The sequence below is a fragment of the Coenobita brevimanus genome, chromosome 78 (assembly GCF_032717465.1).
Source record: "Coenobita brevimanus isolate Jiangsu-jjx chromosome 78, ASM3271746v2, whole genome shotgun sequence".
NCBI classification, from domain to species: domain Eukaryota; kingdom Metazoa; phylum Arthropoda; class Malacostraca; order Decapoda; family Coenobitidae; genus Coenobita; species Coenobita brevimanus.
The window spans coordinates 3,765,203-3,784,059 of NC_137031.1; the positions used below are offsets into that span (position 1 = coordinate 3,765,203).

The 18,857-nt window shown below is 43.1% G+C and overlaps 1 protein-coding gene across 1 annotated transcript in view; it reads right to left on the reverse strand.

The window, feature by feature from the left end:
* Positions 1-18,857, reverse strand: part of LOC145408640 (protein turtle homolog A-like) — a gene marked incomplete at its 5' end in the record, with an annotated part of 264,170 nt that overhangs the window by 213,266 nt on the left and 32,047 nt on the right. Inside the window, 2 exons of the mRNA XM_080279325.1 lie at positions 9,818-9,948; positions 12,784-12,934. Coding sequence (XP_080135451.1) covers positions 9,818-9,948; positions 12,784-12,934 — 282 coding nt within the window. The remainder of the gene's footprint in view (positions 1-9,817; positions 9,949-12,783; positions 12,935-18,857) is intronic.

Genomic DNA, 18,857 nt, shown 5'->3' on the forward strand with positions numbered 1-18,857 from the left:
TTGATGTTTCGATGTAAGTGTACTTCTGGTGGCTACCATGCATCGACCCGGCTCCTGAACCGACCACCGACAAGACCACGGCGGAAGTCCACCATCCACCATCAATGTCTGAGGAAGGGCAGGACTCAACTGACACCGCCTCCATGGCCGAGGATGCGTCGACCGGCTCCTCGGCCAAGGAGAAAGTCAGTGAGTCCTCCCCTTCTCAGGCAGTGGAGGGCATCCCATCACCCCTTCCCATCATCACCCGGTCGTACCAGCTCGGAGCAACGACCAATTCCACCCTCTAAGATCTGCTCCGGGCTGCCGACCAGGGTGGGGACATACGACCTGTGCTGATCGTCAGGGGGGAGGAGGTGCGTCTAGCCGATCTACGAGCATTCTATCAGCTCCCTCCACGACAGGCCCCCTAGATCGGCGGTACTGTGCAGTGCGGGAGTGGCCTAGTGACTTTACTACGGAAATGGCTGGCCTAATACCCCGCCATGTGGGTGATAGCTATTAACACCCCCCCCAAAAAAAAAAAAAAAAAAAAAAAAAAAAACATCATATTTCAGCTCCACATGGGCTGCCTTACTGAGGGACGGTGTATACACGGGACGGGGGTTTAATACTTGGTGTATAAACTGATACTACTTTAACACATCCTTCTTTATATATACAGTTGTTTCCTTATCCCAACACTGATTTTATGAAGTGGAAGATGGTAAAAGATACTAATAATACAATGCACGGTACTGACTCTGAAGTGGCCTTGTCATCATATCATCAATCTCCTGTGTCGCTGACCTACTACCAGCAGATGAAAGTGGTTCGAGTTGTTTAATCGTCACTGTGTTATACAATACACTATATAATAGACTTATATACGATCACAACAGCAACACCAAATTAAGAAAACGTCACTGGATTGACGGAGTTAAAAAACAAGCATAAATACTTCAGTAGTACTCTTATAATCTTGCCTCCCATCTTCTCCCCTTCCTTGGTTTCGGCGGTATTTTGTTCGCCCTCTTATATTTACATGGGAACTCTTGACGTTATGGACAGTCAAGGAATAAAGGTCGTCTGCCATTTCACCGCGTCTGCTTTACACTTGCATCATGTCTATCACTTTCCTCCCTGGCGCATCATATGGAAGTGAATCATCTATTGGCAAAGAAACGTATCAAGCCTCTCTTAACTTAGGAGTATTGGGTAGCTGAGGAAAATGTGAAGTAGATAAGTTGGAGAATTGGGTGAACATTTGTCCCTGATTTTCATAACGTCACTCCAACACTAAGTTGCCTGCCAGTCATAATATACGCTCCTTCATCCAAGGGGGAATATGTTAAAAGTACTGGGCGATTCATTAATTCCATCGCTTTTGTAAGTTCTTGTGCATTGTGAGGACGTCCCCATCATCGACATCAATATCTACTGTACCTTCCATGAAAAAAAGCCACTGCATCAGTATTATGTAACGATGACCTGTCACTGGCTGTGTATTTTCAATAAGCACGGATAACCCGCTCACGCACCCACAGCAGCAGACTGAGCCATTCCTGCAACAATCAGTATTGGCAAGAGAGTACAGTGTAAGAACTACCCTATATTTCTTTAATCCCTTGTATCCGGCGACGTATCTTTTTGTTTAGTCTTGCTGTCTACAGGCGCTTTTATTGAACTTTGATAGAATCATCAATAAAAAAAAAAAAAAACATCATATTTCAGCTCCACATGGGCTGCCTTACTGAGGGACGGTGTATACACGGGACGGGGGTTTAATACTTGGTGTATAAACTGATACTACTTTAACACATCCTTCTTTATATATACAGTTGTTTCCTTATCCCAACACTGATTTTATGAAGTGGAAGATGGTAAAAGATACTAATGATACAATGCACGGTACTGACTCTGAAGTGGCCTTGTCATCATATCATCAATCTCCGGTGTCGCTGACCTAATACCAGCAGATGAAAGTGGTTCGAGTTGTTTAATCGTCACTGTGTTATACAATACACTATATAATAGACGTATATACGATCACAACAGCAACACCAAATTAAGAAAACGTCACTGGATTGACGGAGTTAAAAAACAAACATAAATACTTCAGTAGTACTCTTATAATCTTGCCTCCCATCTCCTCCGCCTCCTTGGTTTCGGCGGTATTTTGTTCGCCCTCTTGTATTTACACGGGAACTCTTGACGTTATGGACAGTCAAGGAATAAAGGTCGTCTGCCATTTCACCGCTTCTGCTTTACACATGCGTCATGTCTATCACTTTCCTCCCTGGTGCATCATATGGAAGAGAATCATCTATTGGCAAAGAAACGTATCAAGCCTCTCTTAACTTAGGAGTATTGGGTAGCTGAGGAAAATGTGAAGTAGATAAGTTGGAGAACTGGGTGATCATTTGTCCCTGACTTACATAACGTCACTCCGGTACTAAGTTGCCTGCCAGTCATAATATACGCTCCTTCATCCAAGGGGGAATATGTTAACCCGCCCAGTCCCGGCCACTTTTTGACCACTGGTACCCCCCAATCCCGGGCAATTTTTGACCTTTTTTTTTTTTGCTAAAACTTTCGCTTTTGGTGAGAAACATCGAAAATTCATAGAGAAATCGCTCACCTGAGGTTTAAAATACTCATTACAGGTAGGAGAGCCTCCTTACTTTACTGGGTTTTCTATCAGGCTGGCGCCAAAGAAAACGAGTTCTATGGGAGGATAACTATTTCACACCAGTCATAAACGGTATTTATTTATCTACTGTTACGAATTTATATGTAGTACAAAAGTATATTGGTTTTCAAGCAGTAATATAGGCATTATAAGCATTGTTTCACTCGCTAATACCTGACCTTTTTTTGCCACATTACCTGATCATCATTTCTAACTGTTTCTTCCTCTAAAGCTATGTAAAGTTTGTCCTCCACATTGTCATTGATTGGGGAATCACTCTGGCCCTGAATTTCGTACCGTGGCATGACATAGCTATACTGGCCAGGTCACTGATAACAGGTGAATTGCTGAGAAAAGGGCATGCAGGGGGGGGGAGGAGGTCATGCTGGGTAAGGCATTGTCTCTGCCTGGCATCTTGTTGAGGCAGGTGTCCCGTGTATACGTACCAAAAATGACTCGCGAAAATTGAAAATTGTGGAAATTATGAACCTTGCAATTGCAGGACGTTGAAGTACGTCCTCGGGATTAGCTGTGACAAAACGTGAGGACGTGGAAGTACGTCCTCGGGACGGCACGGGTTAAAAGTACTGGGTGATTCATTAATTCCATCGCTTCTGTCAGTTCTTGTGCATTGCGAGGACGTCCCCATCATCGACATCAATATCTACTGTACCTTCCATGAAAAAAAGCCGCTGTATATACATACAGTATTGTGTAACGATAACCTGTCACTGGCTGTGTATTTTCAACAAGCACGGATAACCCGCTCACGCACCCACATCAGCAGACTGAGCCATTCCTGCAACAATCAGTATTGGCAAGAGAGTACAACGTAAGAACTACCCTATAGTTCTTTAATCCCTTGTATCTGGCGACGTATCTTTTTGTTTAGTCTTGCTGTCAACAGGCGATTTTATTGAACTTTGATAGAATCATCAATAGGTAAGGGCTAATAAAGGTCATACTAGACTTCAACAGACAGAAAAATCCATCCAGAGGTGGGTGAAATCGACTGGAGATAACATAATGAAATGAACAACAGATCACCAGATTCAAGTAATTAACCAGCTCGTTCGTGGTGTTAATACTGCCGGTTGTCAGGTATATTTGTCTCCTGTAAAGATTTACTATTCCAGTTAGCGGAAAAATAGCAAAAAAAAAAAAAAAGAAAAAAAAATCAAGCTGAATGGTTAACTCACATCGACTAAGCTAAGTAAGTATGCGTCCCGGCCTGTCTAAACACTTTTGCCCCGTTATAAAATGATGTTGGAAAAGGACGCCTTCACGTGGTGGCACTGACAAAACTGAGCAACTCCTCTGCTGGGTTATGCAAGCCCCGATCACCTCCCTCCCCCACGGCCACCATGCTCCGAAACAAAGATGGAGGTGCAGGATGAGTGCAGCTTCAGCTTGCAGTCCATTGGGTTTAAGTTTCAGATGAATCAGGGGTTCCAAGTACCACTACCACGTAAGAAATATCAACTATTAATGGATTTTTTTCCCAGTTACGTCAGTTTTTTTTTTTTTTTTGAGGAAGAAGGAACCAAAGGCCATAAGCCTGCAATAACAGTTCCCTCCAAGAGAAAAACAAAATACGATAGAGACTGGAGATCATTGGCAGCAGAAAATACAGACAGAGGGAGACAGTTCCAGAGTTGACCTGTTGCATAACTGAAGGACAGGTGGTAACGGTTAACTCTTGCATTAGAGAGTTGGACAGAAAAGAGATAAAAGTTTGCTGCTAGACTGGTGCTACGCGGCCGTCGTAGGGTTGGAGGAATGCATGAAGACAGTTCAGAGGAGCAGTGACCATTAAAGTAGCGATAGAAAAGAGATAAAGATGCAATAGTGTGGCCAGTGACCAATAAAGTAGCGATAGAAAAGAGATAAAGATGCAACAGTGCGGCAAAGAGACAGAGGTTGAAGGGAGTCAGTAAGAGGAGAGTTAATGAGACGAAAAGCCTTTGACTCCACCCTATTGAGAAGAGCTGTATGTGGGGAGCCGCCCCACACATGAGAGTTGTACTCCACACAGGGGCGGATAAAACCCCTATATAGAGTTAACAATTGTGCAGGGGAAAAGAAAGAACGGAGTCGGCTTAGCACACCTAATCTCTTGGAAGCAGATTTTACAAGAGATGTAATATGATCTTTCCAAGATAAGTCCCGAGTAAATGAAGGGGGTGTGAGTTGGGAGCAGGGCAGTGAAATGGCGGGGGACAGGGCGACTTGGAGGCGATTTGTTGGTGGCCACCCCAAACGGAATTCAGGCGTCTGGCAATAGATAGATAGATAGATAGTAATATGATCTTTCCAAGATAAGTCCCGAGTAAATGAAACCCAAAGCATGTTCAAGGATGATGCAGGATTATGCTGAATATTATTAAACATTAGTGGGTATACCTGTTGAAGATTTTGTCGGGTTGAAATGTGTAAGAACTGAGTCTTAGATGCATTAAAAACAACCAGATTATTTTTATCCCAGTCACAGATACGAGCCAAGTCAGACATTAGATGTGCCATAGCCTCATCCCTTGTTTGTTGAAGTAACTGCTGAGATGGGCAATGCGGGAACCGAATGGAAAGGTGAAGGGTGGATTCATCAGCGTATGAGTAGATAGGGTTAGATGTACAGTTTAGATCATTGATGAATAAAAGGAAGAGAGTTGGTGATAGGACAGAGCCCTGAGGAACACCACTGTTGATAGACCTAGGAGAAGAACGATGGCCGTCTACAACAGCGGCTACAGAACGACCAGAAAGGAAGCTAGAGATGAAGGTACAGATAGAAGGATAGAAACTGTAAGAGGGCAGTTTGGAAATTAAAGATTTATGCCGGACTCCATCGATAGCCTTTGAGATGTCAAGTGCAATGGCAAAGCTTTCGCCGAAGTCCCGAAAGGAGGATAACCAGGAGTCTGAAAGGTAGGTGAGAAGATCGCCAGTGGAGCGTCCCTGACAGAACCCATACTGACGATCAGAAAGAAGGTTGTGATAGGAAAGATGCCTTAAAATTTTTCTATTGAGAATTGACTCGAAAGCTTTTGAAATACAGGACGTTAAAGCAATTGAACGATAGTTGGAGGGTTGGGAGTGGTCACCCTTCTTTGGGACTGCCTGAATGAGAGCAAACTTCTAGCAAGAAAGAAAGGTACAAGTTGACAGACAAAGGCGAAAGAGTTTGCCTAGGCCGGGTGTAAGCACAGAAGCACAGTTCTTGAGAACAACAGGAGGGACCCCATCAGGCCCATATGCCTTGTTAGTATTGAGGCCAGTGATGGCAGAAAAAACATCAACTGAAGAAATTTTAAGTCAGCCATGAGGAAGTCAGAGGGGGGAAGTGATGAAGGAACAGCACCGGAATATCTAAGGTGGAATTGGAGGAGAAAGTCTGTGTGAAGAGATCTGCATTATCAGTAGAAGAAATATAGCTATGGAACCATCAGAGTACAAAAAAGGAGGGAAGGATGATGAGGGAAAGTTGTTAGAAAGGTTTTTGGCAAGGTGCCTGAAGCAGCAGGAAGAATTCGAGTTAGAGAGTTGAGAGCATTTAGTACGGATGAAATTATTTTTAGCAGAGCGAAGAACAGACCTAGCACAATTCTGGGCAGAAACGTAAAGATGATGTGATTCAAGGGTGGGTTGGCTCCCGTACCTTTTGTAGGCCCTCTCCTTGTTGCGGACAGCATTAGAACAAGTGTGATTGAACCAAGGCTTTCTTGCGTTAGATGAGAGAGGAATGTATGCTTCCATGCCTGAGAGAATAACCTCCGTAATGCGCAAGGCACACCCAGATGGCTCCCGGCCATGGAAGCAATAATCATTCCAGGGAAAATGAAAGAAGTACTGCATGAGGGATTCCCAATCCACGGCTACGAAATGCCACAGACGACGTTTCCCTGGAGGGTCCACAGGCCGTACCAGAGTGATAGGACAGGTTAAGGTGATAAGTTTGTGATTGGAGGAGCCCAATGGAGAGAAAAGATTAACAGTGTAAAGCAGAAAGATTAATTGTAAGGAAGAGGTCAAGTATGTTGGAGCTCTCTCCAAGGCGGTCTAGGATACGGGTAGGGTGCTGTACAAGCTGCTCTAGGTCATTAAGGATAGAAAAGATTTAGGCTTGTTCACCAGGTGGATCAGTGAAAGGAGAGGAGAGCCAAAGGTGGTGGTGAACATTGAAATCTCCTAAAATGGAGAATTCAGAGAATGGAGAAATGGGTAGAAAGTGTTCCATCATAGAAGTAAGATAGTTGAATTTTTGATAGTCAGTAGAATTAGGGGATAAGTAAACAGCACAGATATATTTAGTCAGAGAATGACAGGAAAGCTGAAGCCAGAGTGTAGAGAATTCAGAAGAATCGAGTTCAGGAACACGAGAGCAAGATAAGTCGTTGCGTATATATACACAACAGCCACCTTTGGCTTTGAAATGAGTATAGAGAAAGTAGGAGGATACAGAAAAGGGTTTGCTGTCAGTTGCCTCAGACAGCTGAGTCTCAGTTAGAAAGAGAAGGTGAGGTTTAGAGGAGGAGAGGTGGTGCTCAACAGAGCGAAAGTTAGAGGAAAGGCCGCGAATGTTGCAGAAATGAAGAAGAAGTGAGTCAGACAGTGGTTCCAGGCAGCTCAAGTCGTCACCGGGAGAGGGGCGGAAGGTGGGGGCATTTATGGTCCCCCCCCTGGGGACTCCGAGATTGAGTGTTGAGATGCCATGATTTTTTTGAATTTTGGAAAAGGAAGTGTAGTGTGTACTGTGCATGTAGTTTGGTGTAGACAGAGAAATTTGTATTGGAGAGCATGCTGGCCTACTCTCTGTGTAACTGAGACAATGAAAAAGTTCAGCAAAGGGGGATGGTCAGGAACTAGTCCTGAGGGCTGATGAAACGGGAGCTCCTGTACTCCCTGTCATCAGCTTTCCATCCACCTCGGGAGTACTGCCCTGCTCGACTGAAAATTATTCCACTGAGCCCGTAGATGTATTTCATTTTATTCATGTTGTTTACTGAAGATATTAATCAGTTTATGAAAAGGCTTTTTGAAGTATAGGAGTTGAATGTGGCATCAATAAACCCCTCTAATACGAGGGGCCTCTTCTAATTTAAATAAAATTGTCTGGTAGCAACAAAATAAAAAACACATAATGGACGTCATTGGAATTCCAGTGGTAGCATTGCAATACGGACCTTGACAGCTTGAGCAACATACAAATGAATATTAAAGTGCCAATGTGAAATGTTCAGAATTATTAAAGTTAAGGAAGAGGTGCTTTAAAGCCACCAAAGCCAACTAAAAGAGGATCATCGGATATACATTCTCATCGACTTGGGATGCTCTGTAGAACATCTTTTTTTTTTCTTCTTCTTCTTACAGAACGTTAATATTTATCTGCATATTTATGCCAACTGTGTCGACATCAGAGATATTAGTGGCATAGAAGAATATTGAGGTGAAACAGGAGAAAAGATTCACCAACGAAGACGTGCCAGAAAGGATACAATAAGTCGCTAAGGAAGACATGCTAACAAAAAGCAGAATAAACCTCTGAGGAAGATAGGTTATAAAACAGATAAATAAATCGCTATGGAAGAAGTGCTAGGAAACAGGTAAAATGAAGAGCTTAGAAAGACGTGCTAAAATAAAAGCAAAATAAACCGCTTAGGAATTCGGGCCACAAATCCTGCTAAGCCAAGGAGACTACGAGCATACGTCCCTCTTGGAAGGGGAGGTTGAATACTTCCCCAGTATCCCTGCCTGTCATAAGAGAAGATTAACAAGGGCCTTTTTGTCTCCATCTTTTTCTTCTTACGGTCCTCTTCTCCTCTGTCTTACCCCTCGTCTTGATATTTCCGTGTTCCTTCCGGCCTTCATTTTCCCTCTACTCCTATCATGTTAGTCATTTGGTTTCCTGGCATGAATAATTTAAGGACTTCCCATTGACGTAGACCCTTCCTTCCTTCGAGGGGCCAAGCCTTTCATTCACCTGACCAATAAAGCCACTTCATCGCCAGTTAATTTCATCGCCAAGCCACTTCTTTGCCAAGACCACTTCAATGCCAAGACTACTTCATCGCCAGGACCACTTTCCTGCCAAGGCCACTTTGCTGCTATGGTTACTTCATTGCCAAGGCCTCTTCACTGCCACGGCCACTTCAATGTCAAGACCAATTCAATGTCAAGACCACTTCAATGTCAAGAAGACCACTTCAATGTTAAGACCACTTCAGAGCCAAGACCACTCCATCACTGAGACCACTTCCATGTCAAGACCACTTCAATGTCAAGACCACTTCAATGTCAAGACCACTTCAATGTCAAGATCACTTCAGTCAAGACCACTTCAAATGTCAACACCACTTCAATGTTAAGACCACTTCAATGTCAAGACCACTCCATCACTGAGACCACTTCAACACTAAAACCACTTCAACGTCAAAACCACTTTAATACCAAAATCATTTCAAAGCCAAGACCACTTCAGCATCAACACTGTTTCTGTGCTGAGATCATTTCTCTACCAAAACCATTTCCACACCAAGACCATTTCCACGCCAAGACCACTTCTACACCAAGACCACTTCCACATCAAGACCACTTCCACATCAGGGTCACTCCTGCATCTCTTTCCTCGTTCTGCTCCATTGTGAGTCATGTGTCACTGCTTTGAATTAGTGTCATATGGTCGTTGATACCTGATGCTAAGAGTCCATTATTCACGATCAAGTTCTACGAGCATAAGAGTGTGCAGTGGTGGTGTATAACTCACAACATGAGCCCATAGAACCCGTCAGTGTACTGTGGTATGTAAAATTCACATCATGGTACCACAGGACCCATGAGTGTGCTGCGGTGGTGTACATTTTACATCAAGGACCCAGTGGACCCCGTGAGACTGTGCTGTGGTGCTGTAAAGGGCTAACTCACATCATGGGCCCACTGGACCCTACGAGTGTGCTGTGGTGCTGTAAAGGGCTAACTCACATCATGGGCCCACTGGACCCTATGAGTGTGCTGTGGTGCTGTAAAGGGCTAACTCACATCATGGGCCCACAGGACCCTATGAGTGTGCTGTGGTGCTGTAAAGGGCTAACTCACATCATGGGCCCACTGGACCCTATGAGTGTGCTGTGGTGCTGTAAAGGGCTAACTCACATCATGGGCCCACTGGACGCCGGTGACGGGTGGATGTGCGTCGATGTGGCAGACGAAGGTGACGTCCTCGCCCTCCTCCACATCCCGCAGGTCCATGTGAGGCTCCACCCGCAGCTGCAGCCGTGGCTTGTCTGCGGCACACAAGAGACAAATGAATGAAGATTATGAGTACAAGTGATCACAAACCTGTTGCTGTCATCAAAACATCAAGGTCATTGCCAACGTATATCAAGAGTATAATTAAAAATATAAACTCACGTTAAACTTCACACACAGATCTCAAACACACACCATAATATATATAATAAAACTATAGCTGGTGGAAGAAATGTATCAGGAAGGCGTACTGGAGGTTAAGGTGGCGGTGGGGTGAGACGAAAAGTTGGGTAGATAAAAGGACCGTGTGAAGTGCAGAAGAACAGGAGCGGTAAAAAAAACTGCACGGCATGATGCGGAGACATAGGTGGGCACCAGGAGAGTGTGATGACGAATGGGACGGGGTGGGTGGGTAGAGAGGGATGTAGTGAGGATGAGATGTGGATAGACAAGAGGACTGTATGTTAAAGCAAAGAAAGGAGGGCAGTAGTGGCAGCAAGGATATGTGATGCGGTTGAGACATAGACACGAGAAGCAATGGGGAAACATAAGGGACGGAAGAAGAGTAATAGCAAGGAGGGATGTGGTGAGTGTGAGTTGTGGACTTATAAATGGACTGTATAAATTTCAGGGGACAGGAGGGCAGGAGTCGTGGCACGGGACTCGTGTACAGTAGTGATAATGAGACGTAACCAGAGAAGACAACAGGATGATCGCGCACAGTAGAGAGTGAGAGAATGAGATTACGTGGGTCAGAGAAAAAATGCTTCATGGGTACAAAAAAGGGCATGACATATTAGCAGAAAAGATTGCGAGCATGGGACAGTAGGATGTATACGTGAATTTATCAGTAAACTTACTGTCATGGATACATTAAAGCAACAGCACACTGACTGCAGAAAGCACCAAAATGATAAATATCCTGTGGAAACAGAGAGTTTATAAAGAGGATATACGTTGTTCGATTTAATGGGGTAAAGGAGGCTGCTTCTAACCCTTTCGTTACGATCTGCCATTCTTAACCTCTTGGCTCTGGTTATGCATAATTCCATTCTATTTTCACTACCTTCAGTGGATTTTATTCACTATAGGACAGCCGTTTTTTAATTGCTTCACTAAATCACCTAAGTTGAATGGAATCGTCTTGAGGTAGCCAAGCTAAACTAAGCTACTACATCGCCTTGGCCAACTGAATGCCAAAATGAACGAAATCGTTTGACGGTGCCAATAGTGTAAATAATACAAAAGACGTCATAGCAGTGAAGGTGTAATGAAGGCAGTGAGTGAAGGATGCTTAGGATTAATGCCTATCGACGCAACGGAGTTTAACCCTAGATAGGTAATCTTGATTTTGTTACTATATTAGGTAACGTGGGGTCTAGCGAACCCCACGGAAAAAAAAAAATACTGCCGCTTGAGATATTTCAAAATACTTCAATACACAAATAATTCAACCCCTTATCTGTAAATAGGGCCAGAAAAAATAAAGTTTAATAGAAAAAAATATATATTTTTTTTAAAGTTTATACAAAAATGGTTAAATTTTAGGTATACAAATTTTAAAATTAAATCTTGCAAAATTGAAAAGTAATAGCATGATTCCTTGGGTGGCCTGCAGTAGACCGATGTTGGGACCTTCTGTATACAAAAGGAGAAAGACAGCAAATTGAAATAAAAATTCACAAGAGGGCTCAAATGTGGTTACATTATAGGTAATCTGGGGTCTAACATACCCCAATGGCTCTATAGAGCAAAATCAGAGCCAGGTACAGCTATGACCCCATCATCCCCATGAAGAGCATCACTAGGCAGGAAGGTAATGAGACGGACAGATCTGTAGACCTTATGCTCATATTTTTAAAAGTTAAATTTCGGGGACTGGGGTTTCTGACACCCCATATTTGGCATACGATCAGTCTGTGCTAAAACCTGATCTTCCTAAGAAAAAAAAATAAAGGCACACAATACTACAGTTGGTTAATACTCGGATCACTAAATGTATTGCTGGGTGAAGAGACAAGGAAGAAAACGTACTTTATCCAAGAGTCCCACAGGCCCAAGATTCAGGTTTGTATCTTTTCCCATCGCTAGTTGGACGTGCCAACCTTTATACCGGAATATATAAGTGGCAAGTTGTAAGAATTTGGCTTTTTTTTTTTTTTTTTTTTTTTTGCCTTGTGAATGTGTGAGTAACTGTTGCTTGAACAATGCACTGATAAACAGTTGTCGAATTCTGTAGATGTGAGGTCCTACCATGAGAGTGATATGTGGTTACAAGCATGGTAACTTGCCACACAACCATCACCCTGGAAGGAAACATTCAGCACAGAGTCAAAGCCCGAGCTGTGACTCACTCATACTTTCAGGTATGTTTGTACATCTTATATTCACTTTTCTCAACAATTTCCAGCAGCACTTGGGATATAATTAGCTGGTTTTGGTACTTAGCTAAGCTTCCATAACACAGAAAACATGAAATGTACCATGGCCAACAACAATACAGTGAATCTTTCAGGAAGCATGGTAACATTTTTATGCATGCATGTAAGAACTTGTCGTGTGAGCATATGGTTTGTAAGCATATGTGGGCACAGATATGAAATGCGATGCCCACATAAAACTAGCAACTTTATCGTGTGACTGTCTTGCACAACACTGTCCTGCAAAAGTCAGTATTTTTTGTGTTGTTGTCTTAGTTGTCTTGCGAGCAATGTCATATGAGCATATTATATCTTGTGAACAGATGTTAGCATAGCTTTGAAATGGTGTCAGTGTGTGAGTATTTGCGTGTGAGTATTTGTTCTATAAGGCACTGTCGTGTGGGCTCATTATGTCTTGTGAACAAATATGCACACAGGTTTGATACTCACACAGAACTTGTATCGTTGTGGCTGATGTGATGGTGTGGTGGGTGAGGGGGGTGGCAGGGGTAAAGGCGAGGCAGGCCAGGGACAGGCCGTGGTGGCGGGGCTCAGGCACGAGCGTCAGGATGGACCTGCTCACTTCCCCGGACACTGTATCCTGAACAACACACGAGGGTTTTGCATCGTCAGCATCATTATTATTATTGTTATCGTCATCATCCCATTCCCCCCTCCTGAACACTGGCTTTTGCACAACATTGAGTACATCATCATCATCATCATCATCGCCATTATAAAACTAATTCCAAAAAAGAACAAGAACCCACATCTCGTAGAGAATTACAGACCCATCTCGCTCTTAGAAGTCCCTGGAAAGGTACTAGAGAGAATAATTAATAAAAGGCTCAGACTACACCTTGAATCTGAGAATCTATACAATAAGAATCAATACGGTTTTCGACTACTAAGGGGCACCACTCAAGCAATTGCAATAGCATCAGAACATATAGCAATAAGTAAATCTAACAAAGGACAATGCCACACCATCCTTAGAGATGTAACAAAAGCCTTTGACAAGGTGTGGCATTTAGGACTTAAATATAAATTACTTAATCTCAACCTCCCAACTATAACTGAAAAAATTCTCTGTGATTTTCTTGACGACAGAAAGGCTAAAATCAAAATAAATAATTACACAGGGGCTAGCTTTGCTCTGGAAAGCGGGGTTCCTCAAGGGAGCGTACTCTCACCAACTCTTTACTCTATTTTCACCAGTGACTCCCCACAAGCAACCCATGGCATCAATATAAGTTACGCTGACGATATTTCCCAAATTATTAACTATCCTGGACCATCTAGAAGGATCATGAACTCAAGAACTCAAAGCGAAGTCGAGAAAATTAACGAATATGAATCAAAATGGAAAATACAAACTAACATAAATAAATTCTCCATCATCCAACTTGCCAACACCAAAAAAGAACCTTTAATAATTAACGAAGAAATAACAGACTTCAAAGAAGAGGGTAAAATACTTGGGTTTAAACTTAACTCTAGAGGCTATCTTCCCAGTGTACAGGATAGAAAACAAAAAGCTACTGGAGCATTATCCCGCTTACTCAGATTCAAGGACATGCCTATAAAAGTCAAATCCCACCTTGTCAAAGCACTGATCCTCCCCATACTAGATTACCCACCCATTCCCACACACACCTTCAGCTATACCCAACTTAAAAAACTACAAGTCTTACAAAACAAAGCCCTCAGATTTGCAACTAATCAGCAGTACCCTTACACACTTAACACGGAACAAATTCACGCCATAACTAAAACCAAACCGTTAAACATAAGATTACATAACCAAGCGAAAAAAATCTGGAGTAAAATCGAGGAAATAAACCCTGAAACATACAACGCATTAACTTACAACATCAACGATGAGAATCGCTCCTTCCACAAATGGTTCCCTAGTAGTTTAAAAACCATATTAAACAACCAAGACCCTATACCAATTTACTAAACTCAACCCAAACGATAAGTGTCGCACTAACGAATACAAAAATCCCACCTATTAACGACAAAACCCAATTTCGACATAAACCCAAACAACCCAACCAAACCCTCAAAAGCTAGCTCGCTAGCGCAATTCACACATACAAAACATATGAACACGCACCCACGCACACGCCCACATCCACGCGCACATGCGTACGCGCACGCACGCGCACACAAACATACACAGCCATAACCACTACATACACTTACCAAACTAACACAATATACAAAACAAAGCACTTACCTAAATAACTCAATAAACAAAACTAAAGCAGTTATCTAACAAATACTATAAACAAAACAAAGCATGGTGGCCAGCCCACCAACTGTCTACTCCCTCTTCCTTCCTCTTTCTTACTATCCCTTCCCCTATTCTCTCTTCTTTCCCCACCTTCCTATTAAAAAAAAAAAAAAAAAAATCATCATCATCATCATCATCATCATATTAATCATCATATTACACCATCTGTACGGATACAGGCTCCTGCACAACAAGAAGGTAAAACATCATCATTACTTTAGCCCTCCAAGGACACTGTTTCCAGCACAATAACGCGCATATCATCACCATTATCTTTCCTGGACCCTGTCTCCTGTACAACAAAGGGACACATCATTATCATCAGTACTCAAATCTTACCGGACTCTGTCTTCTGTAAAAGAAAGGGATATATCATCACCATCACCATCATACCACTATCAACAGCATGCCTAGTGAATTCAGTCAGAGTCATTAACCCACCAAACATGGCTAACCATCTACGGTATTTCTTCCTTACAGATATACCTACAAGACAGACTCAGTCCTTCGAATATCAGGCTAAAACAAACAAAAAAAGTTGTCACATGTATTTAAAAATCATATGACGAAAAAGATGCCCAAGATTATCCAATGGCTTTTTGTTTAGCTAATGTAACTCTGACCAACATCACACAATTGGTTTCCATTCCACTGCCTTGCAGAATGATCATACAAATAATTCTTACTAGGATTCGACTCAATTTTGGGAAATCGCCTTCAATGCATATTACAGATGATTCAGGTATCACTTTCAAGCCACTGGGACCCATGCTTGCTGAATATCATATTTTATTGTTAGCCAGAATACAGAACTAGAGTTGTCTCAAGCATAAGAGGGTTATTTGTGGAGCAGAGCAGGGCATCTGGTCATGCAACAGAATAAAACTGATCTCGTCTCCTTCCAAAGACACGATACAGCAGCACCAGCCACTCAAATTATACCTTTTTGTTTGGAAGCAAGGTAACTGTACCGTTGTCAGATCTGTTGTTCCGCCTTATACAAGCTATTGTCAGCGAATTACCCGCTCAGTCCCAGGACCTCATTTCTATTATATTCGTAATTATATGAGGTGGTTCGTGCAAGTTCTGTAGACACAGCAAGTTGCCTCAAGTGCAAACCATCTTTTTAGCACATTGTGACATTGGTACCACATTAAGCCACATATTGTACATGTTAATTACCTCCGCCAATGAAGTTCGACGAAGTTATGTGATCACCCGTGTCTGTCTCTTTGTCAGTCCACAAAAATATTCTAAACAAGTTACAGTCGATTTTCGATGAAATTATCTGGAGGGATAGTCCACAGGGCATGAAACAGATGATTAGGACCCAGATGGGGATGCAGGATTTTTTTTTTTTTTTTTTTTTTTGGGGGGGGGGTAGGGGTTGTTAACATTGCAAAAAACTGAAAAAATCATGCTTCTAAGTCATGGCATAGCCTGAAAACTACAGCCTCATTTTCTGAGATATGGTGACAATGGCGTTGGCGGAAATGTGCGCTCTCAGAGAGCTTTCTGGTTAAGGCTGAATCAAATTACACCAGTCTGTAAATTTTCTCCTGTTCTGGTGGTAGGTGGTGTCGACCGTCATCCACTCACACAATGTATCGCTGCCTACTTCTCTCTTATCATTTCTCATTCTATCTCTGTGTCTGTCCTCCTCACTTCCTTCTTCTTCCATTCCTTCCTGTCACTTTTTATTTCCTTCCTTTCACTTCACGAGGCCTTACACTGAGTGGTAAGCCCATTGGCTGTGAGTGGTATCCAAAAAACCAAATTACGGGATAAAGTGGAGCCTGCTATAGTGGCACTGATACCTGGGCAGACAGACGCAAATGCGGCTTCCATCCAGGAATCAAATCTCAACAAAATTCACCGCACCTTCCTGTGGCGAGGCGCTGTCAAACGTAAGGGAACATAGGTTCACCGGATGGGACGACCCTGCAGGAGATGTTGCTTGCCTGCAGTTGATGTGTCTGTCGGCCAAACAGACTTGATTTGATCAACAACAACAATCAAATCTCTCCAAAGCCTCATCCCGTACATTTCCTTCATCATCTCTTTCAAATCCACTCTCTTCAGAGTCTCATCCTGTACTGTTTCTCTCCAAAGCCTCATTCCATACATTTCCATCATTACCTCTTTCCTATTCATTCTCTCCACTTTCAACACATACACTACCGGGATGGGCTTTGTTTGTTATTCCTGCTACATCTAAACATCTTTACTCAGCTTATGGGAGACTTTTCAGACTTACAACCTTCAGCAATTCTCTCGCTAATGGAAGTCCTTCTCAGGTTTGGTACTGGAGAGGGACGCCTTCATGTGGCGGCACCGGTGTAACCGAGCATGTCACTTGCCCTGTAATGCAAGCGTTCTTCAGCTCCCTCCCTATCTCCCAAAGGGAGGATGGTGGCCTGCCAGAGCTGGGCAGCTTCGGCCTGAAGTTCACTGGCTTCACGTTTCAAATGAACCTGAGGCTATAATTACTACTCAGGTTGAATGATAATGTCTTTAACCCCTTAACCGCGGGGCGTCACTTTCGTGACGCTCGGCTACAATGGATCATACCGCGGGGCGTCACTTTTGTGATTCTGTGTTATTTTGAATTATCCCGGGCTCTCAAGTGGTGGCTTGTATCATATATCAGTACTGCCAATGTTCAACACTAGTCAGCACTCCAAATCTCATCTGTACTCCCATCCATTGTTGACATTTTAGCTATTTTAACCCCTTCCTGACTCCCCTCCCTACCTGCCCTCCATTACCCTCTCCTCTCACCTCCCACGCCGCGCTGCGCTACGGAAATTTCCCCCTTCTCTTTCCACAGATTTCATCCATTGAAATAAGGCCTATGCCCTATATTTTTACCCAATAATATATACCAAAAAAAAAACAGGTAAGTGATAGTGTTATACTCCAGAAATTGCCTAATTATCACCTGACAACACCTCACGTGCATTCATTCGCTACATTACCACGGTAATTTCCCCTTTGATTTATGCCTTGTAATCGATGTCTGTAATAAAAATATATATCAGAAAGGAAGGAGAATCCTAATTGTCATTTACAGTCACCTGGAACTACCTATTTCTATATTTATTGCCGAGATTTTCTACCTATAAAAAATTAGCATGTAAGTTAGCAGCAGTAAGCCTAAAGTGTCATTGTCAACCCTTCCCTTCTCAGATAATTTACCCCCTTCTTGACTCCCCTCCCTACTTGCCCTCCATTACCCTCTCCTCTCACCTCCCACGCCGCGCTGCGCGCTACGGAAATTTCCCTCTTCTTTTTTCCACAGATTTCCTCCTTTGAAATAAGCCCTAGGCCCCATATTGTTACCCAATAATATATACCAAAAAAAAAACAGGTAAGTGATAGTGTTATACTCCTGAAATTGCCCAATTATCACCTGAGCAAACCTCAGGTGCATTCATTCGCTACATTACCACGGTAATTTCCCCTTTGATTTATGCCTTGTAATCGATGTCTGTAATAAAAATATATATCAGAAAGGAAGGGAGAATCCTAATTGACATTTACATTCACCTGGAAGTACCTATTTCTTTATTTATTGCCGAGATTTTCTACCTATAAAAAATTAGCCTGTAAGTTAGCAGCAGTCAGCCTAAAGTGTCATTGTCAACCCTTCCCTTCTCAGATAAGCCGCGGCATTTAGTTCCTTGTCCTCCACTGCAGAGACAACATGTCGCACTCACGCCCCGCCATTCCTGCCGCTTCTGCGCCCATTGCAAAGGGCCCCGTGACCTCTACCCCCAAGAAAAGTGTTGAGGCAAGCAGGAAAGGCCTCAGTGACTCTGCAGTGGCACGAGAACTTGCTGAATTGTCGATGATAATAATGGACAGCGATTTTGACGATTCCGGTGAATCGTGTGATGAGCCGGGTGAACTTATCGCGCCAGAAACAGCGACAACAAGTGCTCCTACCAGTGAATCTGTGTGTAGCTCCAAGGGAAAGGAGCCTTTAGTGCAGGAAGGAAAAGAATTTGGGAAGGGAGTGAAAAGGCGGCGTGTTAGCCCCAGAACAATGCCCCCACGTGACCCAGCCCGCCATGAGTCACGAGATCATTCACCTCCCCGTTCCCCAAGCCCCGCTTACTCATCTCGTCATCATCGTCGGCTGAGTTATCTCCGGAGTCTTCGTCGTCGGAGTCACCACCAGCATCAACAGTGAAGGCCGGCCGTAGAGGTAGAGGTAGATCTA